Source organism: Leuresthes tenuis, unplaced genomic scaffold, assembly GCF_036924035.1.
Source record: "Leuresthes tenuis unplaced genomic scaffold, fLeuTen1.0.hap1 SCAF_12, whole genome shotgun sequence".
NCBI classification, from domain to species: domain Eukaryota; kingdom Metazoa; phylum Chordata; class Actinopteri; order Atheriniformes; family Atherinopsidae; genus Leuresthes; species Leuresthes tenuis.
This window is the reverse complement of record NW_027325366.1, coordinates 25,695,748-25,718,102: the sequence shown is the minus strand read 5'-3', so window position 1 is coordinate 25,718,102 and position 22,355 is coordinate 25,695,748. Positions and strand designations below refer to the sequence as shown.

The following is a 22,355-nucleotide window of genomic DNA, read 5'->3' as shown; positions in this document are numbered from 1 at the left end:
GAAAAACATTCAACAGTCAACATACTTTAGTATGTCCTTGAAAATAGATATGTATATCAGTATATTTTATGACTCGATTAATCCCTAATCTCACATTTTGTGCACATAAATGAGTTTCTAACAGATACATGTTATTTTACATATGCTCTATAATGTCTCTATGACCACCCCTTCATCGCAGGTCATAGAGACATTGTTATTATAAATGCATGTAAGTCAAAAGCAAGACTAAAGATAGATGTTGGTCACAGTTAACTTTCATTGGTAATAGACTAGTGCACTTATTGCAGCGCAAATTCAAATCAGTAAACTGTTGAAATATTTTGGTTTTCTTAATCTCTATCATGCACTCATTCATCTCTACTACAATTATTGGTCTTTCCTACTGTGTCCCAACATTGTACTGAATTCCCCAACTGCAACCAATGTCACTGTTTACAACAAAATCTCACGGAAATAGGCTCAGCAATGCCACTGCACTACCACATGCTCCCAGTGTTAAATATTGACTTGGTAGGCCATCATCAAGTCTATCTGATACCAGACCAGCTGTGGAGGTAGGAGCTCCAGCCTGAGCCACGAGATGCAGCCTCCTCATCCTCACCTGCAGAAAGAAGAACCAAGAACATTTGATTAGAATTCACTAAGGCAACAGACATGCTTTATCCTGCTGAACCTGAAGAAGAAGAATAAAAAAACAACAACTATTGAGTCTGAATTAACCAGAGGAAGTACAATCAATAAATAAAGGATACTTAATTATATGAAATAAAAACAATCTCTTTCCTGTACTACAAATACAAGACAGCCTGACTAGGGTAACCTAATACATACCTTGTGCAATGGCAGCCAGTTTGCTCTTCTCCTCTGGACTGAGCTTTAGCATAGTGTGAATGACAGGCAGGAGCGCCTGCCTCTCGCTACCAGAGCGCAGGAAGATGAACTGCAACAGGACGTTCTTCAGATACTCCAGATTGGCAACGCTCTTCTCCCTCTCCTGGTTTCGCTCAAGACGTCTGACTTCACTCTTCAACAGCTGGCAGGTAGAAAGGAGACATTAAACGATAAACACATGCTGCCCTTTATCTAATGCTGTTAGCTTTACAGGTTCAGCACATCTATACAAGCACCTACTACTGTGGATAAGTTTTCTTTTTCCATTTGGTTTGTGTTACAATAAACTTATTATTATGAGCGAATTTTGGGCTTATTTTCTGGTATAATAATACCAGCAGCAGGTTGCCTCCTGTTGGAGGACCTTTCCACCAGCCTGTGAAGTTGTCTGACTTTTGTCTACAAAGCCAAAGAGGCAAACAGACATACCTATACATACATGAAGGGAAACTTTAAAAGCTGTGTACAGATTCTGCAAGCATGAAATACTTGCATGTCATAGAGAGCTTGTCAAACTGTCCTCAACAGCAGGTCAGCTGGTCAGTGAATTAAGTATAGTGGTGATTCAACTGGATGGTGTTTTTTTAATTATTTTTTATGTTGTGCTTCTAAGCTGTACTGAAATATAAAAAGAGGTCTCTGAGTTGATAAGCTTAGCCTCACTGACTGCTATAAAGAAGTCAAAATAATACAGCCACCCAAACTGACTGATTTAGTCAACTCAATTCTTTGACATCGCCATTGAGGTTGCTTGATTTTAGCTAAACCTCGTTGCTTGTTTCTTTCTCGCGAGATGTGGATCGTTACGTCACGTATACCAAGCATGGCGGCGCCCTCCTCCAGGACAGACAAGTCCGATATGTTGTAAAATAACGTTTGAAACGAGAGTAAGAGCAGCGTTTTATAAACCGGGACCGTCTTCATTTGCAGTCACACAGGCCACGAAAGGTTAGAAATGGGATTAGAGCGCCTGCTTTGCGGAGCGCTGGAGCGTTACTCCAGACAGCTTCGACTCGCTAATGTTCATATGAAAGCCCGACTCTTTCGTAAGTCGTTCTCGTCTTCTGAGACTTCACCAAACAGCAGCGTGTCCATTCGCCTCGATGCTTCCAGACTGTACAGTGGGATATTTCTCCACACAAGCGGCCAGATGACAACCCGTCGCAGCTTATGCACCTCTACTCAGCCCTCGAGAGATGTCACCTTGTTCGAGCACGACAGAACCCACTTCTTCCGGCTTCTCTCGGTCTTTTGTGGCGGACAGTTTATCTTCTGGACATATCTGGCTCACTTTGCCTTCACCGGACTTCGAGAAACGGGCGGAGCAAAAGATAAAGCAAAAGCCAAAGCGCCCACCACCACCACGGGGCTGGCTGGGTTGTGGAGTTTCGAGATGAACCTGGGGTCAAACACCTGGAGGTACGGCTTCACGCTGGGATGCCTGACAATAGGAGTTGGGATTGTCGGCCTCGGAGCTCTCTTTTGTCGACGTTCTGTTAGTAAAGTGGTTCTACATAAAGGAGGGAGGATGGTGACAGTTTGCACACAGTCCCCTTTGGGACGTGGCCAAGGCAGAAGCATAACAGTCCCACTGTCACAGGTGGCCTGCCACGCCCACAGGCAGGAGTCTCCATCATTCATCCCCCTCAGAGTCAAAGGACACAAGTTCTACTTTCTTCTGGATAAAGAGGGGGCTGTGAACAACGCCAGGCTGTTTGATATCACTGTTGGTGCATATAGGCCAGTTTAGTAAGTGACAGCTGTTGAAACTGGTGTTGACTCTGATGGAATATTGGTCCTCACATCTGATGTGTCATGACTGCCAAACAAATATATCAATGTGCTTTTGATGATTTCTGTTCAAGTCGATAGAATCCTTTAAATCAAATTTGACATGACATAACTTTTACATGACAAATTAAAACATTTATAATACAGGATATCCTTTTCAGAATATTTCACATTTGAATAAATAAATGTAATAAAGCAAGTGACCATCGGAATAAAAGTGCTGTTAACATGAATATCATAGTGTTTTTTGTGTACTTGGATATTTCTACATACAGTGATCTGCTCCATGAGAACCGCATTGGTGGCCTCAGTTTCATGCAGGAGGCTGTTCATGTGTTCCATGTTGCGTGTGGCTGTGCTCAGCTTTGCACCTAGCTCTTCTTTGGTTGGTTCCACTGTCCACACAAAAGGCTCTAGAGATGAAAGGCAGCCACATATAAGTTAAAGAGACAACTTTATTCTTCTTCTATTTGGTCCTGCTTCAATTAAGGAATGGTTCTGAATGTTGTGAAATGAACACCTAATTGAAAAGTTATATTCATGGTGGTTTTGTGCTATTATTCCACACCTTGTTTGGGATCCGGGGAGGTAAGTAGCTGCTCCAGAGAGGGCAGAGGTGTTAGAGCAGGGGATGATCTCTCGGTCTCAGTGGTCTCCATGCCTTCGCCCTCCTCTCTGGCCATAGATTGGAGGTCACTGAAAGCCACCGTTCCAAACCCTGCTTGGTTCTGATCAGTGTTTCTGCGCTGAGGGTCTGATGCCAGAGGCTTACGGCTGGACTGGACCGACACTGAACCTGAGGTTAGTAGAGGAGCAAATATTTAGTGATTTTGTCGGGGAATGGTAATATTTTGAATGCTACACTCCATTGACGACAGGGTACCGCCCACAAGGATTATCTTTAAAACTGTGTGTGGCAGTGATTGTTGCCTGGTATCAAAAGTTCCCTGAAATGTTCTACTTTGAAAGGAGCAAAGGTTTAACAAATAAGTAAAGAAATGATTTTACATTCCTTAGGACTTTTTATTATTAAAGGTTTTCCAGGGTCTTGCAGCTTTCACAGCATGTACATTCCTATAACGTTATTTCCTACAAGTTCTAAGCCTGAATTATATTTGAGACATGAGGGGGCACCAGACACCTTCAGGTCTTTTCCAGCTCAGCGGGCATAAACTGTCACAACAAGTATGAATAGAGGCGTGAGAAGAAGGGATGAGGCACTTTAGAGAGTGGGTGGACAACAGAGAAGATTGTGATTCATTAACCTGTGACTGAGTCAAGGACAAACTCAACCAATCCCCTCACCTCCCCACCTCCAGTCTGTGTCTTATCAGCTGAGAGAGAAGCAAGTCCAACCAAATGCAGAGTACAGTAGCAACAGTTATATGGCTCCATACCAGTAGATGGCCTCATTGGGACAGCAAACCAGAGAACTTTGTGCCATTCAGACCAATGCTGAAACACTTAAAAACAAGCACCTTTATCCACTTTAAAAAGGAACATTCCTACTTTTAATCATGCTCCTGATATAACACACACCACACTGTGTCACAGCAAGCCAACAGAGGATGTGGACTGATTTGTTCTTACAAAAACTTAGACCGAGCATGATGATGAACATAAGATCAAAGTCAGTGTTCCTTTCATCAGATTTAAAGACGAATAAAAAACACGAGGTCAGTAAAAACTGTACCGAGGCCAGTAGTTTTATGGTCCACCTGCCAAAAATGGCCACCACAGCACACCAATACTCAGCCAACTGCATTTTAGCAGCAGTTAAATTCAATACAGTATTAATATGCTTGAATATGACTTTAATAAAGACCAGTTTTGGCCCCATATTTGGGGCTGATTCTGGCATCCATGTGTCAGCCACTAATGATGAGTCCCTCCAGATGCCACAGCGAGCTGTTTGCCACACTGTGAGGCGTGAACAGAGCTGAAGAGACTTGCCAACACCTGGCCAAGCTGCAGTGCCAGAGACGAAACGCACATACACACACTTGCCTGTCCTCGTCATTACAGTGTGAATTTGCTGTTTGACTCCAGAGGCCAGCTGTGTGGGAGGTGATGAATGAGCTCTCAGGGCTGCTCCACTGATAAACACACTGATACCCTCCTCCCCTGTTCTCTCTCCCTATCATTCATCTCATGGAAATGAAAAATAAACAAGACAGAAAATGTTGACGCCTTTACCCACTTAATGCTTTGAAGGATCTTCTTATTCAATGCCCTATAAGCTTACTGCTGTCTGTTTGAGCAGCAGTACATTTCTGGATCATTCTAGCCCCTTAAAAAGATCAGAAGTGCAGTCGCTACCTCACCTGTTTACAATGCTGCTTCATCATAAGAATCAGGTAGTTATCACCTGCTGAATTCAAGTGGCTGAAATTTGCCCTCGATGCTTACTGTTCTGGCTCTGTAGGTTGAAGAGTTGCTCCTCGACTCGGGTCAACTGTCCCTGCAGGGTCTCCACGGTGGCCCGGTGGTCATCCTGCAGCTTCCTCAGCTGCTCCCGGTAGGTCTGCCGCTGGGCCTCGACCTGGGAAGACAGGTCAGCCTGAGCCTGCGACAGGTCTGACCGCTGAGCCACATTTTCCGACTGCAATGACAAAAGCCTGGAAGTGGAGACAAAGAGACAAGAAAAAAGTTTAGAGGCTGCTCATTAAGCTGAGAAACAGCACATGGTAGCAACATAGAAAAAAAGAGAAAGAAGTATCTGCCAGATCCAATTACATTGCCCCATCTCAAAACAGGAAAAATCCCATCAGAGGGGGACAATATGGAGATGCATGTAGGGAGTGTGAGTAACATACAGCACAGAATGTCAACAACATGGTATTGGAACAAATTCCACAAAAGATGGAGTTAAAAAACAACAACAAAGAACCGAACGCCATGCGAGTTCACCTCTCACGCAGCTCTGCCTCCTTGCTAATGGTTTCCTGGAGGATTTTATTGTGTCTCTCCAGGAGGGTGTCGTGCTCCGTCTGGAGCTGCTGCAGCTCTGCTGTGCTGCTCTGGAGGCTCTGCTGGCTCTCTGCCAGTCTGGTCCTCAGCTGTTCCACCTGAGAGCACAACTGCTCCCTGTAAGACACACCGCACTTTCAGATCACTTTTACAGTTCTGCTTTAATATGCTCATAAAACAAGTGTTGACGCTATTATCTGTATTTGATTGCATTCATTTAAAATGTGAACTGTTTGTCATATGGTTTTATCCATTGTCTGTATATCAGTGGGGAAATACTGTGAATAGCTTGTATCTTGTGGCACTCATTTGTAGTTCTAAATATGTTTACTAAGATTTTGATCTTTGGCTAATGCGAGTTTCATTCCACATGGCTGGAAGAGCATATACTGGACTCTCTCAATCCTGCTCTCAGGCTTCCCTGGCAAACACAACACAGGCAGAGCGGCATTGATCTGTTGGTCGTGTGTTTCTGTCCGTGTTGTCTGCTGAAAGAGTTCACCTGTTTTACCTGCTGACGCCGAGTGTGACATCACCAGCTCGTTTGTTGCCAGGCTACAAACACAACCCCGCTATGCCTTTCTCTGCTATACTCCAAATTTCCAACAGTTTGTAAACAGAATTTTACCTCATTTTTGTCATCTGTTTACTAATTTATTTCTCATTTATTTATACTACAACAATTAAATTTCTCCTTTGTGGTTAAAACAAGTTATAGTCACTATAGTTTAGAAATGTTTATCATCTTATCTTGTAGTTTTTATGCCTTGTTTTGGCACATTTTCCATGCAGCCATAAGACTGTCTGAGAGTGACAACACAGGCAGAGTGATGAACATCAGGAAAATAGCATGATTGATTTCTGTTTTTAGCAGTTCAGAAGGACACGACCAGTTTAGAATTAGGGATGCATCAATTGCTAGGCTTATGACTGGAAATGGACAGCTTTCAGCTTGAATGGCTTGACTTGCAGGTCAAGTTGTCAGAAATCTGTTTATTTTCCCCCTTATATGCCTCTGTACAATAACCCTTTTACCCAATATCCCCATCCTGTAACCTGGAGGATTTAGATTTTCATTGAAAGAGAAAGGAGCCCCTGTAATCTGGTGCAGAAAAACTTATTTACCGTCAAAGAAATCGGCAAACCTATTAAATGTTAAAGTTTAAAGTCAACCTCAAAAAACTTCAACCCTCAACCATGTTTTCTGCTTAAACCTGCAGCTTTAAGCCTCTCACCTCTGCAGTTTACCCGAGTCTCCTTCAGGGTGGGCGCTGGTTTTGTTCTTCTGCTGTTTGAGCACGTTGTGGGCTCGCACCTTGTAACTCTCAAACTCGCTTGTTGTTTCTGCAAGCTCAGCCTGAAATCAACACACACATTAAGTACAGACGTGGAATAAATAACCACACAAACACACTGTAATTGTATCTGACACATTTGCAAATTGAAGAGAAAAACATTTTAACACAATGTTGTCACTGGGCGTCAACTGACAGATGAATAGGATTAGCCCTCTCTAACTGGCTAACTGTTGACATTTTTAAAAAGTTGCAGTTTCATTCTCACCAAAATGAAAAATTCCCACATTTCTCCATTTTTTCCTAATTTATTTCTCATTTCCAGTCCATCACTGAACTCATACCATGTACCATCTCTGAGGACAGACACCATTAAAAAGTCAGAGTAAAAGCGTTTACTGAAAGAGAAAATCTCATCTAACTTTTTCTTTTTTCAAGGTCATCTTCAGGTATGGGCCTCTTTCTAATGACAGCTGGTTTGAACTCCATAACAGGTCTGCACGCCTTCGTAGTGTTAGAGATAATAGGAGAATAAATGGGGAAAAGAGAACAGAGAAGAAGAAAAATAAAACACCATATAGAGACTCATTAACGTGAATGGGCTGGACATCATATTACTTTAACAGCTCACCATAATACAGTTAAGGTCAATATCACTGGAAACTGCCGTCTATGAAATGCCAATCAAGAGGTTCAATTATGGCCTCCTGAAAAAAGTTTGACTTTAACGTTGAGCAGAAGACATGTCAGCAGTCAACGATCATTACCAATTCTGGGTATCAGCAAATACTGAAGATTCATTATTCACCATTTATGCTGCTGCCGTTCATAACTGGACATTTTATGGCCATTTGTCTTTATTGAGAGAAAACCGTTTGAAAATATTATCTGACCAATCACTCACCTCTGAGACAAGGGACTGGCTGTCTCATAGAAAATTGATAAACTAAAACCACTGTGACAACTGAATGTCTGCGTAATTCGTCAGTTAAACACATTCACTAGTTTTAGTTCGAGCTTATATTGCTCATACTAACAGGCTATTAGCAGCTGTCACTTTGGGTACTTAGAATATGACAAAGGTTCTTCTGAAACACCGTTGAGAATATAAAAGATTTGAGTTCTAATTAAAAATAATTGAGAGATTAATAATGAATATAGTCATTAGTTGCAGAACCATTTATCAATGTTTTCTAGCAAGTATGAGCAAGTGAAGCATTCAATCAATTCAATCAAAGTCAAATGTATCTCGTATAGTTGCAGCAGCGCGAATGTTACTGCTCATGCATCCCTCAGCAGTTCATTAAACCCTCATCATGTTCTCGTGGAGCTGTCCATGAAAACACAGTGAAAAAGGGGAAAATTCAACATGTGTACCATAGCAGAATCTCTTTCCTGCTGCAGACTGTGGATACGTTGTTGCAGGGAGCTGCTGGTTCTTTGCTGCTGCTCCAGCGCAGACCTCAGCTGCTCCTGCAGACGATGGCGCTCGGCTGTCAGCTCATACATCTCGATCTAAATGCACAAACGTACACTTTCTATTCGATGCCTTGTGTTCGAGCAAAATCTTATTTGTGAAGATGTACAGCAGAGTGTTGGGTGTGCTACCTTAGAGCTTTCTAGCTGCTGTTGGTTAGCCTCTAGCTCTCCTTTCAGAGAGGCCTGCAGCACCATGAGCGAGCTTTCCTGCAAGTATGAACACACACATTCACAAGAAACACAGAGAAAGTGAAAGTTTAAATCCATACATTCAAATATCAAAGAACATTGACACACACATAATGAACTATTCCCAACATCTTCCAGGCATTCCCCACAGTCATGCCAATGTGTGGCTTCACAACACTATTTACATTAATCAGGCAGTAATTTAACACTCAGTAACAGGACTTCCTTTGAGACACGCCTACAAAAAAAGATGCACACACAAACCTGTTTCTTGGCATCAGCCAAGTCTTTCTTTGTCTTAACCAGCAGCTGTTTCATCTTGGAGGTCTTCTCCTCCTCCTGGTCCAGCTGGGACTTTAAAGCCTCTGGAGACACATGATACAGATCAACAGGCACATGTGCACAAAGGCAAATATAAACACAGAGTGACAATTTTTAGGAATATATAAGGAATATTGCAGGCTGTCATTATGTGGCCAGTCCAGGGCTGGACTGTGCGCAGCAAGGGAAATTACATGCAACGATGTTTCCAAACTAAAGACCAAACTGAAGTATGGACACAGTAAATCATTAGGATCTGCAAGAATGATATGCATTTAGTGTGAATAAGCCACTATATTTCATAGTATCATGCAATTGTTCAACAAACCTACAATGGAACATAAACTTACATAGAGTTATAAGTAAGTGTAAATTTGAACTGAAGCCTTTATTATTCACAAAGGGGCATCTGTGAACAGGGCATCCGTACCAGTTTCCTGCTTGAGTGTCTCCTGCTTCTGGTTGAGGGTGTTTATCTCAGCCTTCAACTCCTCAGCACACTCGTCTTTCTCTGAGAGTTTGCCATTGAGTTCTTTTACTAGACGTTCGTAGTCGGCCATCTCCATGTCCAGCAGGGAGCTCTGCTGCGCCTCCTAGAGGCAGAATTAAGACAGTACATCATGATAAGGAATGGAGCAGAAATCCTGTGCCATCTGGGAAATCTTTAGAAAAATCACTCAAATCATTCAACATCATACTTCATCTTTTTATGCAGACAGATGGGTTTTTCAGAAAAGTAATATCTGACCTCTTGAAATATTTTGCAACTGCCATTCAAGATAATGAAATCTTTTATTGCGTATCAAAATCTGATGTGACCTTTGCCACAAAAATGAAAGAAAAAGCCAAATATATCTAATCTATTTTTCATCCATTCTCACCAACATTCTCGGCCTTAAAAATTCTGAGTTTCTTGGCTGTGTTAACAAAGTCGATACAAGACAAAGCCAGACCTCTAGGCAGCTTTCATGTACACTGCTGTACTATGTGGGTCTCCGCTAATGGAAAGGTAACGGCAGCTCCTGCACTGTGGGCTAGAGCTGCTTTCCCTCTCTCCCTCTCTCTGAGCTCTGTGAGGTGCCACCGTAGCTTCAGGCCGGCCATCATCAGTTCAGTCGCTTGACTGGTTAGGCCTTCTGAGACACACTAAAGTCTGAGAAGCACTTGTGTGTGTGTGTGTGTGTGTGTGTGTGTGTGTGTGTGAGCGTACCTTGCGTAGCTGGTCCAGCTCCTGGGCAGTCTGCTGAGACTGCTGCTGTTGCTTGCGGAGCTGGGCTGTCAGCTCTTCTACCTCCTTCGTGGCAGATGACAAGTCCTGGAAAAGCAAGCAAACACACACACACAGTCCAACAGATGGCTAACAAAAAAATGTTTTATGTGCATATACTGCAGATTCAATATCAAGAAATCAGTTACAGCAGGATGTACTAAAGCTAAATTATATGTGTAAAAACCCTAGTGGTACCTACAACAGTTAAACCAACATTTAAACAGTCATCTTTTATTTCTACCTTAAGCTTTTGTTCTTTCATAGCTCTCTCAGCCAGTAGGTCCCTGTCCAGGCTTGCTAACTGTTTCTGCAGCTCCTGGTTCTTGGCCTCAAGCTGCTTCACTGTGCTCCTCGTGGTCTCCAAACTGGCCAGCAGGTCCTCCTTCTCACTGCTCAGTGTGTCCTTCTGCAAATGTAAAGTAAAGTAAATGCTTCTGATAAAAGGTTAAAATCCACACAGAAACTCAGTTTCAGGTCATGTATCCCTAAGAAATCTTGAGCAATGCAGGATAGCGAGAGATGATTTGTGTGTATCGGCAGAATCTACTCTCTGTAAAAATGAAAAGAGAAAGACTTGTTTTTTTTTTCTTCTATGTTTAAAGTTTTCACTAGAAAATGTGCTTGTAGGCAAATGTTTCAGACCTGCACAATGTCACATGACACTTCTGAAAATCATCCACGCGAATCTGACAGTAGAAGGCTCTGTGGGCTGTCTCTGCAAGGAACACTAAACCAGCTGCAGCAGCCTTCCCCGCTCAGCTGTCAGCCAAACATTGCGACGATGATCGGTAAACAGAGACGTCGGGAAGTACTGTGAGATCCCTAACAAGCTTCAGTCTGTGCGCTCCCCCTGAGAACCACGAGCGCATATGAGGATAAAACGCTGTCTCAGAAAATGGTCGCACCAGCACATGGCAGATGGAAGCTATACACCGCTCCATTTACCTGCCTGTTCTCTCACTGGAAAGAGACGGTTATGAGCTTGGGGAAGGGAGCATACATATATGAAAACAATTTCTCCCTTGCTCACCCAGTCACATCTGATAGGCTATTTGTGGGTGCCGGGCTGTCAGATATATCTGAGAAAAGTGTTGCTGGTTAAAACAACCTCCTGTAAATCACAAGGAAAATGACTTATATGATAAGAATAGCAGAGATGTATTACTGGACAAAGTCTCACCGCTTAGATTTAGTGGCGGCTGAGAGCATTTTGTGTGTTGGTTGGTGTTTATGTGTGCGTGTGTGATTGAGTGTGTATCCCAGCTACCTGTGTGACAGTACTGCTGAGTCGTTTGGTCAGTTCAGCAATCTGTCTCTCTGCCGCCTCCACCTTCTCACGCTCATTATCAAGTTGCTCTGTCTGACTGTCGTAATCTATCTGCAGGTTCTAAACACACACGCACACACACGTCTTCGATATTAATCACTGGAGATTGGTTAAACGGCTCAGCAAAAGTAAACACAATGCATCTCAGATATCAGCTGCATTTGCATTTGAGTATGGGACAAAGCTCTCATTAGACACAACAGAGTGGTTTTCTCTTCAATAGAGACACAGTTGTAAAGCTTGCTACAGCCTGGGGGCTGTTTATGGGGACCTCTGGGAGCAATATTAGGCACAAAGTTTGTTTTAAATATGCTCCCACTTGCCAATTAGCCACACAGTGTATTTGGAATGCATAAACAAATTAAATGTTTAATCAAATATGTCATTTTTATTTTAGACTAGGTTATACTGTGCTTTTATCCACCTATGCTTCTGCCCATCAGACGGGGCAACACCTGATACACCTGATACATGCCTTTATTATTCTATATTCACACTGAGCAGTATTGATTATTACCAGTACTGGTGCTCCGTTATGCAATCTCCCTTAAAACACTTCCAGTTTTTTTTTTAATTCATCTTGTGATACATCAGTAAGGATAAGTACAACCCTAATTCAGAAAAGGTTAGGACTTTGTGTAAAATTTAAATGAAAACAGAATACAATGATTTTCAGAATAGAACATGGGAAACGTATCAAGTGGTAAAAGTTAGACATTTTATTATTTCACCAAACACATGCTCATCCTGAATTTGATGGCAGCAACAGGTGTGAAAGGGGAAAAAAGGCCTAGGTTAATATGGCAAAAAGGTGCGTTAAAAAAAAAAAAAAAAAAAGAGCACCTTGGAGAGGAAGAGTCTCTGAGAGGTGAAGATAAAACCTGCTTCAACAAATTGTGGAATAATATCAGAATATTGTTTCCTCAATGTAAAAGTATGAAGATAAGCCACCATCTACAGTTCAGAATATCATCAAAAGATTAAATTGATCTGGAGACATGTCTGCGTGTAAATGACAGGGCCAAAAATCAATATTGGATGCCTGTCATCTTCAGCCCATCAGACATGGTTCTGTCATGGAATCCACTGCAGTGGCAAAAAGGAAGGTTCTAACAGTCAAAGAAGAAGCCGTGTGTGAACATGATCCAAAAACAATGATGTCCTCCAGAATAATTTAAATTTGACTTCTTTATTGTAAATCAGGGACACCACATCGTCCAGAATAAAGTGATATGGGACTATTCAGATTGTTAGATTCAGCGCTCGGATCAAAAACTTGCATCTCTGACGTTACGGAGGACCTCATTCACATCATTGCTGAAAAGTAAAAACAGGTTGTAGAGCAACATATACTCCCATTAAGATTACATCTTTTTCAGATCAGGCCTTGCATATTCCAGTAAGACGATTTTAAACCCCATACTGAATCTGTTACAGCATGGCTTCATAGTAAAAGAATCCAGGTACTGGATCGACCTGCCTGCAGTCGGGACCTTTTATTTACTGAAAACATTTGGCGCATCATGGAACGCAACATACAGCAAAGAAGATCCAGGATAGTTGGCCAGCGAGACAACATTCCTCTCAAAAGGTCCAGCATTTGATCTCCTCAGTTCTCAGATGTTCACAGACTGTTTTTAAATGAAGAGGACGCTACACAGTGATAAACGTGGCCCTGTCCCAAATTACTGGGGATGTGTTGTCGTCGTCAAATTCAAGATTAGCCAATATTTTTCATGAAATAGTAAAATTTCTCACTTTCTACATTTGATATGGTTTTATTGTAAATAAAATATTGGTTTATCATTGTTATCAGTATACTTAGGTCGTTAGGTCTAAGGCTGTTCTCGTTCAAACTCTGTGTATCCTACCTTGTAACCTTCAGCACCATGGATGATATCTTTCATAGAGCTGTTCACTTTCTCCCTTTCTGCTTTCAGTGAATCTACTTCCTCCTTGAGTGCAAGAACCTGTGAGAACAAAAAAAAAAAGGAAGAATTTCAGCCATGGGTAATTACCAATCTGAGACCTGAGGAAAAGTACATGGGGCCTGATACACTGAATAAGTAAGTGTAGGCAAGAGAGAATTTTGACCATGGAGGATGTGATCTAAAGCTATTCACTCTTTACATACATGGACTTTTACTTCAGTGAAAGCTAACCCAACCCCTAAAGCTACCCCACATCAGAAAACTGAATGTGCTAGCGTGGGATGTCATCAACAAAAATCCCCAAAAATAAATGGTGTAATCCGAAATGAAGGCTACTTTTGCTTGTGTTGGTACTGATTTTGGTCCTTTCTCGTTGCCCTGACGCAGAGATAAAAAGTCACACACTGAGGGCTAATAATAATTAAAGCTGTTCAGTGTAGCCATTGTGCAGCCAGTGTGCTTCTATGACATTTTTCAAAAATTCTTCCTCTTTGTTGTTTCCCCCTCCTCTGGTCAAGCCAATCTCCAACAACTAAGCATTCAGTTTGTGCAAAGAACAGCTGCTGACGGGCGATGCATTTTCATTTTTCTTTATCTATTCATTCATTTAAGAGAACTGCACTCAGGTCCATCTGTGTAGCCTCTGAGCTAGCTGAATTCCCATAATCCTTCATTGTGAACTACACAGTGTGAACTACACACACGCATACAGACATCCATAATGTAACTATGACAGAAAACAGCGATGGTCACTAAAGATTGCTGAAATCTTGACAGTGTTATCTAATTCTCATTTTGTTAAATATTAATTAAACCTACTCAAATTTGAAAGATTATACAAATAATTTGTGAACAACCATTTTAATATCTTGGCTTGCTAATACATCAGAACTCGTGTTGTTGAGCATTCAGCTTTAAGCTTCATTAACATTTTGGTTGTACTGAAAACGCTGTCTATGTACACTGATAGAATCATTCAGATTACTTAAATTTGCGTGATAATTACGTGTACAGTGGAGATATGTTGAAAAAGATTCTCAACCATCCAGGTCATGGTAATCATAAGAGCTTGAACAAGGGCAGAGATACCGTATCAGTCCTTGAAACAATGCAGTCTTCTGATATGAACCTGATCAAAAGCGGGGCCTGAACTTCTAACTTCAGTTGTATTTGTTTCGAACTCGGTGCTTGTTTTCATTTGTATTTGCCTTGTTTCCTATTTTAACTGCAACATGGAAATCTAAGTGTATATTATGTGACATGTATGTGGTGCCAGTCTTCATACTACCTCTTTCTTGCTGTTGTCCAGCTCTTTCTTAGCTTTGACAGCGACTGCCTTGATTTTGTTGATCTTTTCATTCTTTCCTATGATTTCTTTCTCCAGGAGAGCTGAGGGAAAATGAAGTTACAAAGTCTGAGGGACAGTCTTAAATATACACATTACCTCATACATAATTCTGCTGGGACAAATGGTCAAAATGGTAATGGTTATAATGGTATGATATATACGGTAAAGTAATACAGACAAAACCTGTCACCACACCTAATTTCTCAGTCATCTCATCAGTGGCATTTTCCTCAGGTGAAGCGGACTGGTTAGCAGACTCCTGTGAAAGTGAATGGGGGAAAAAAAGAAAGACTTTTTGTGGGTTTTTTTGTTTTTTTTTTTACTCTTGAGGTGGAGAAGCCCAACTCCAACTACTCTACACACACACACACACACACATGCACGCATCAGGCATTCCACCCACCTGGAGAGCAGCCATTTCATTCCTCAGCTGCAGTATAAGAGATTCCTTCTCTGTTAGCTGTTCTCTGAGCTCTCTGCTTAATTCCTCCACATTGGCTTTTTCCATTTCTTCTTTCTTTTCCTCGTCTTTGGTCAACAGAGAAATTTGAGCCTTTAGTTTCTGGTTCTCATCATAAATCTTTTCATTGACTGACTTCATGTCCTGAAGGTCTTTCTGCAGCCCCTCGCTATCCCTCACCACCTCCTCTAGGTTGGTTCTTAACATGTCTCTCTCCTTTTCAAGGTCTGTGATGTGAGCTTGAAAGTCCTTTTGCACCTCCTCCAATTTTTTCCCAGCTTGAGCCTCTTCGAGACTGCTCATCAACAGGCTTCTCTCTTTTTCAAGCTCATCAACACGAGTTTGGAGCTCTTCCAGCTCTTCAGTGGATTTTTTGAGTACTTCAGACTGATTCTCTTCCAGCACTCGCCTAGAAGCACAGGCCTGTTCAGCCTCCTCTGTCAGTGAATTCAACTTAGCTTCGAGGTGTTGCTTTTCAGATGTCTCCCGCTCCAGCTGAGCCTCCAGGGTTCCCAGCTTAGAGCTCAAAAGCTCCCTCTCTTCCTGAGTCTTTGAAAGCTCTGATAAAGCCTCCTCAAACTTCCAATGCAGATCAGCCTTTTCTGCGGAGAGCGTTTTGAGAGTCTGCTCCAAAGTGCAAAGTGTCTCCTTGCAATTTACAAGCTCCTTTTTCAGTTTCTCTTCAACCTTTTCTTTTTCCGCCTTTAAATGTTTAACTTCATCCTCTGTTGCCATTTTCAAACTTCTCAGCTGCTTCTCTTTTTCATCTCGAAATAAAAGTGTCTCCCTTTCTTTCTCCTCCACCAGCTTTTCCATTTCTGTTGTTCTCTCATCTTTCAGATGCTGCATTTCGTCTTCTACAAGCTTTAGCAAGTTTTTTATTTTGTCCCGCTCTTCAGTCAGTGTGGTGACCATTTCATTCAGATCCTGAATAATGTTCTCCTTCATTTTCAGTTGGGAGAATATGTCCTCATTCTGTCTCGTCAGGTTCTCCACAGAATGTTTCAGCTCACAGGTTAAAGTTGCTTGCTCCTCTACAGATGACAGACGTTTTTGGTTCTCTGATGGGGAATTCTCAAGCTTCTGCTGAAGGTCTTGCATATTCTCCATAAGATTGTTTTTCTCCTCTGTAACCTCACGCATCTTCACTAACAGTCCATCTCTCTCTTGACTGAGCTGTTGGAGCTTGTCCTGGAGGTCTATCACTGTATTAGCACCCTGTTCTTTCATGGTTTGGTACTGTAGAACAAAGTCTTTTGTCTTCTCACCCAGTTCTTTCTCCACATTTTGAAGTATGTCCCTCATGTGGTGGCACTCAGTTAGAGCAGAATCTCGCTCTCTGGTCATAGCCTCACATTGGGTTCTCAGCTCCTGGTTAAGCCTCTGTTGCTCCTCCAGATTCAGGGAGTTTTGATCTTGACTAATTACAGACTCTTTCAATTCTCCTTGGACCTGGACCTGTTGTTCAGGATCTCGGCCCATTACAGGTTCAGTGCAGGCACTCTCCTTAGTCATCTGAAGCTCATTGATTTTGAACTCCAGCTCTTCTTTTTCCATCTGGAACTCTTCCTTGGTCTTCTCCAGCTCTGCCTCAAGTTGGCCCTTCACATTACTGATTAAGGTAAGCTCATCTTGTAACATGGTGTTCTGGGCTTGAAGATCGTCCAGTGTCGCTCTGAGCCCACCGGTCACAGCCTCCTCTCCATTACCATGATCTGAGTCAACCTGACTGCACCCAGACAGCTCTAGCATTTTGGCGATCCCTGAACCACGAGCAGGTTCCTCATCTTCCTCTTGAACATCCTGCAGGTAGCTGTCTGAAATAAAGACAGAAATAAAAACATGTCAGCTAAAATGCCACTTTATTCTAAACTCAATTGTGACTTCAAGAAAGACCAGTTTGCAAGAAAGACAAGCAGTGTATAATTAATGCTTAGACTGTTAATGCTGTTGAAGTCAGAAAAAGGAAACTAATAGAACTGCCGTTTTACCTTTGAGAGCAAGCTGTTCTGTTAGCTCCTCATGGAGTAACAACAAACGCTCCCTCTCCATCTCATAGTCCTCCTCAAGAGCTCTCAGTTCCTCCTCATGCTGCAGGGTCTTCTGAGCTAGCTCCTCCTTCAGATTCTCCACCTCCTGCTGGGCTTCTGTCAACACCCTTTGGTGGTTCTCCTGTAGCTCAGCCATCTCACGAGAATTTCTGTCTTGAATCATGTTCATTTCTGCTCGTAGGGCTTCCAGCTGAGCTTCTAAGCAACATCTGACTTCTTCTACACTCTCTTTTGAACTGGTACGATCTTCTTTTTGCTCCCTCTCTCTTTCGCTCTCCCTCTCTCTGTTGCTTTCTTCTCTCTCTTTCAGTAATTTCTGGAAACAAGTCACTTCTTCCTGATGTTTTCTGTTGGATTCTTCAATGCTGCTCTCAAGGGTGTCGATCTTCCTTTGGTGATCTTCCATAAGGCGTTCATGCTCACTCTGCAACACCGCTAGATCATCCTACACAGTGCAACAGGTTTGCAGTTGTGTTATGACAATCTGGCTTCATTATAGACACAAGACTCATATACTAAAATGTTAGAAATGTTCAGAAAATCTTTGATATATTAGTTAAAAAGTGGCCTATATCGAAAGTTAAGTATCATGCAATGTATTTGGGCTGTATTTCACCTTGGCTTGCTGCTTAGTCCTCTCAAGCTCTTTACGCGAGAGTGCAAAATTTTGCTGAGTTTCTGCCTTCTCAAGTAGTAAGGCATCCATCCTCTCAGTAAGTTCCTAATAAACGCCAACCCAAACAATGAAGTGTGAGTATAGGGAACAGCTCATTAACAGAAAGATATATATAATCAGACAAAGTGATACCACAATAGAAACAAACCTGTATCAAAGAGACATCTTCTAAACTACTGTTATTGTTTTTGGACTGCTGTTTCAGGGATTCAACTTCTTTTTCCAAGTCTGAAAAGACAAATAATGCCATGTCACATGTCACTTTTGGCCCTGCACAGCCACAGAGTCATAAAATCATTCACAAACATTACCTGCACATCTGCCCTTCATCTTTTGCATGGCAGCTATTTGCTTTTTAGCATATTTGATGAGGTCATCTTTGGACAGGGTGTCCAACTGAGGATACAATATTAACAAAAAAAGTAGATAAGATCAGAAGTTATGGTCATACAAAAATGTGACATATATCAAAATAATGTTATTTAGGAAAAAAAAAAGGTATATAGTTGTGATGTCAGTACCTTTGATTTGGGTGCACCTCCTGGTGATGGTGTAGTTCCACCAGGATCCTTTTACAGTGAAGCAAAAAGAAGAAGTTATAAACTTACAATTGTTCACTCGGGAGCAAAATTGAGAAGCTTAAAATACATAAAATCAGTGTATGGTATGCTTCTAAATATTACTACTTGACTACTTGAGCTTGAGATGTGGCCACTAAAACACCAGGGTCACAGACGACACAGTGCTTTAGAAAGACTGTTGCACTTTGTGGTGGTTTTCTGATTTGTTACGAGAGACTATTTTAAATTTTGCACACGCAATTTCAGCCAAACTACTTCCGGCGAAAATATGACTTTTAAAAGCGTATGTTAAGCAACATTAACCAAGAATATACCAAGTTGTGGAGGCGAAACAGAAAAATATTAAGTGAGTGTTCATTAAACGCATTTAAAGTAATTTAAAAAAAAAAACTTGAAATGTAAAATGTAAAATCTTAATATTTAGCTTTATCAAATACCAGGATTCGGTAAGCTAGGAAAATACAGCTGGCTGTCAAGTTACACGCATAATATAACATATATTGTTATTATTAAGAATACAGGACACTGTGTATGAGCTAACTCGGAGATGCTACACACTAAGTTTTGTCAGATTAGCTGAAGCTAACTCCTCGACACTGAACATTCACCTCCATCTCCGTCAGTCGGCTGTTTAGCTTCCTCCCAGTCGTCTGTCACACACAGTACTTGACCCGTAGGAGTCAAATAAAAATCTGTGTTTTTTCTTAATATTTTGGAGATTTAAGACGTGGATATGCCCTCTGTTTTGGTTTTGAGGTAACAAGCTAAAGCAGCTGCTTGCTTCCGCAATCGTCAACCAAGTGACGTCTGATTACTCTACGTCACGAGAACGTCCGGCGATCAGTAACCAACTAACAATAAAGCTCAGTTTAAAATATTTAATTCCTTTACTTGCCATTTGTTTAATAATTCAGAAATGTTTTTAATGTATTTTTGTAACATTCTCACCGTCCGTTTTTATTATGTAATGTGTTTCATCATTGTTAAATGTTCAGTTTAAAGAAATAGATAAAAGTAGAGACTACAGATTTGTGATGAGAGATGAACTTGTCTTTTACATCAATATAGTTTTAATCTGCTGACTTTTAGTGATCTTTAATGAGTTACCACTACACTTTCTCTGATTTCAACTTCAGCTATGTTTTTTTTTTCTCTTTTTTTTCTGTTTATCATGCCTGCTCTGTGTGATGGATATCATTTGAGAGTGTACAGAACCATCAGAGCCCACAAAGTTAGAAATGTCAGTTTTAATCACTGACTGACTTGAATTCACTGTATGTCATTGCTGAACCTGGCTGTTCGCACAGCACAAAATAAGACAAATTCTTAATGACAAGTTTGGGCAATTTTTAACCATTCTGCACGAAAACATTAAAATGAAAGTGATATGTCATTTTGAGCCATATGACAAATCTTGCACATTTCATTGGTAAGTTTCACATACCTGTGGATACAAAACTGATATTTTTTTCTGTCTAAATTCAGTTTGTATGTACTCTTGACACCTTGAACGTCATATGAATTATTTTCTGTAGATCCTAAATGAGTTATGTTGACCTTTTTTGTGTTCCGATTTTTTTTCATGTTAAGATTTTTATCAGTCAAGAAAAATCATGAAAAACAAAATATAACAAAGAAGACCCAATACTGTTTTGCAACTAGAATTCTATATTAGACAAGAATGGGAAAACAAATATCTCCTTTAAATTCAAGATCATACTTTCAATTAAACAGGAACTTTTACTTTTAACATTTTATGCATATCCAGTGTTTTACTGTGAATAAAATATTGGTTTATGACATTATCAAATAATTGAATTATGCTTTTATTTACATTTTCTGCAGCATTCAAAATCTTCTTGTATTCTGTATATGCAAGGCCTTGTTGGGTAAAATCATTCAAAGGCTGTCTGATGCTACTATGACATTGTTTTTGGGTGCTACAGGAAGGATGGAGGCTATCTGCCCTCATACTGACATCAGACCTGTCATAAATTCACTGGGTCTTCTGTATTCCAATCACATGAGATCCAGTTTTATCTGTTGAATATGGAGAAAGTCTGTTTTGACACAAGTGACGGAGGCACCGACAGGGCCAAGTTAGCGAGATGCCTCTCATGCTGACAAGGCTGCCAGGCTCTGAGCAGAGGGGCAGAGGCTCTGCCGACTCCCTGTCTCATCTGGAAGGAACCCTTCTCTGCCTTCCACCCCGCCTGGGTCAAACACACCCATCCATCAACAGCCCGTCCCTTGTTTTCTCTCAGGGCATCCAGCAGTGTTATGCTGCCATTTTTCTCCCCCAATCGTAGCCGTCAGTCAGGGATAGCTTTGCAGTAATATAACTGACAATGGCTGGCGTTCAGGGAGTAATGAATGTCCTGGCCGGGTCTATCAAAAGGAGCAACAGACGCTCTTTCACGCTCCTGCCTTTAGTTTCAGCAACAACCACATTTCAAACTAAGAATGGAGAGTGAGAGGCATTCATCTCTTTCTTCCTACTTTTTCCACATTTATTCTCTTTGGTTGAATTTTAGCAGATAAATGTCACAAATGCTCCTATTGAAATGGTTAAAATATTTACTTATGACTTCCTGAACCTCAAATGGTGTTCGCTGATAACAGAGGAGCAATTATTAGTTTAAAACTGTTCTTGATACAATATTGAAAGGTGAAGCTTTCTCAAAATGTTTCATATATGTGAACATCAGATTCAAAGATTCGTATCGCGTATCGTATCGTTTAAATAAAAAACACCAATGGTTGTACAACTGCTGAAATGAGGGGGACAACAAATGTTTTGTCTTGAATCCTCTATTCCATCTTCAACAGCACCTGCACCATTTTGCACACATCCAACTAGCCAATCACTGAAAGGTGACTTTGGTGATGATAAAGTGGAGCAGTTATGTCATAGACCCCTACAGTGTGATTGAAGCCTCTCAGTGGGGCCCCTGCAGTTGACAAGAAAAATATTTACTGATTAGATGTTGCATAAACACCTTTTCTTTTCTGTGAAAACACTTAAATATGGATTTTGAGGCAAAAGATCTCAATCAACAAACACTGCAGACTGATAATAAAGACTTTGAATTAAAAATCTTAATCGAATTATACAGTCATGGGTTATACTATCCGGAGATACCAGCAACAGCAGATGAAAAACCCTATTAGCAAGCTTCTAAAATGACGGTGAATGAAAGTATTTCTTCATTTCCAGGTCCAGCTTCCCTCACAAATTTGTATTTGCATTTGTTTGAATGAGACATGCAGATAAGATTGTCCCTTTACTCAGTATTTACATTGTTCTACTCCTTATTTAGTTCATTGTGTCCTGCATTTGTTTCCTTCTGACATTTTACCTCTACAGACTGGCAGAGCCATTAATAGGGTTGACATTTTAACATATAGCTTTGACATTTTAATGTATTAATATGGGAGCTGAACCTCTCAGATTGTTCTTTTCACAGCAGACGCCATGAGTGCGGGGGCCTCTAAAAAATAACTGTAGCTTATACTCCTGAAAGATGACAAAATGTGTCATTATGTTCTGAGCTGCCATTAATAATGTGTTTACATAGCAGGTTAATAGTTAAGTCTGTGTGTCAAATTCTCAAGAGCAGGTACTCCATCAGTGGTTGTGGATCATTAATCAAAAAGGCTGTAAAAGAGACATCAGGGGCTTTTATGAGCATTTATACTGTAAATGAATCAGGCTGGTTGAATATAGACAAGGCAGTGGTTGATGAAATTATTTAAATACATCCCTTTGACA

General features: G+C 41.0%; 2 protein-coding genes across 3 annotated transcripts; one reads left to right on the top strand and one right to left on the bottom strand.

Annotated features, from left to right (window-relative positions):
• Window positions 1-239: 239 nt before the first annotated feature.
• On the bottom strand, window positions 240-19,379 carry LOC140319578 (GRIP and coiled-coil domain-containing protein 2). 2 transcript variants are annotated; one of them, XM_072397262.1, is made up of 24 exons: window positions 19,192-19,379; window positions 18,524-18,571; window positions 18,314-18,398; window positions 18,151-18,230; window positions 17,943-18,047; window positions 17,267-17,771; window positions 15,219-17,092; window positions 15,011-15,074; window positions 14,756-14,856; window positions 13,408-13,506; window positions 11,477-11,596; window positions 10,451-10,615; window positions 10,150-10,254; window positions 9,370-9,532; window positions 8,883-8,983; window positions 8,559-8,636; window positions 8,328-8,465; window positions 6,891-7,012; window positions 5,596-5,772; window positions 5,095-5,303; window positions 3,254-3,481; window positions 2,959-3,098; window positions 835-1,036; window positions 240-604 (listed from the first exon to the last, which is right to left on the bottom strand). In XM_072397262.1, the coding sequence occupies exons 1-24, from the start codon at window positions 19,195-19,197 to the stop codon at window positions 531-533; spliced, it is 4,989 nt and encodes a 1,662-aa protein (XP_072253363.1). In that variant the 5' UTR covers window positions 19,198-19,379; the 3' UTR covers window positions 240-530. The 2 variants fall into 2 exon arrangements, with proteins under 2 accessions (XP_072253363.1, XP_072253364.1); XM_072397263.1 differs by lacking the exon at window positions 3,254-3,481.
• Window positions 1,696-2,920, top strand: tmem223 (transmembrane protein 223). Its single transcript, XM_072397264.1, has one exon. It carries the CDS (start codon window positions 1,850-1,852, stop codon window positions 2,642-2,644), a length of 795 nt encoding a protein of 264 aa, XP_072253365.1. The 5' UTR covers window positions 1,696-1,849; the 3' UTR covers window positions 2,645-2,920.
• Window positions 19,380-22,355: the final 2,976 nt, after the last annotated feature.

What these genes read in the sequence shown, in the direction of transcription:
- tmem223 (XM_072397264.1), top strand. Translation starts at nt 1,850, where the DNA reads ATGGGATTAGAGCGCCTGCTTTGCGGAGCGCTGGAGCGTTACTCCAGA.
- LOC140319578 (XM_072397262.1), bottom strand. An exon ending in GAGGTGCACCCAAATCAAAG is followed by an intron (nt 18,399 to 18,523) that starts GTACTGACATCA and finishes TTGTATCCTCAG; the next exon opens with TTGGACACCCTGTCCAAAGA. An exon ending in GATGAAGGGCAGATGTGCAG is followed by an intron (nt 18,231 to 18,313) that starts GTAATGTTTGTG and finishes TTGTCTTTTCAG; the next exon opens with ACTTGGAAAAAGAAGTTGAA.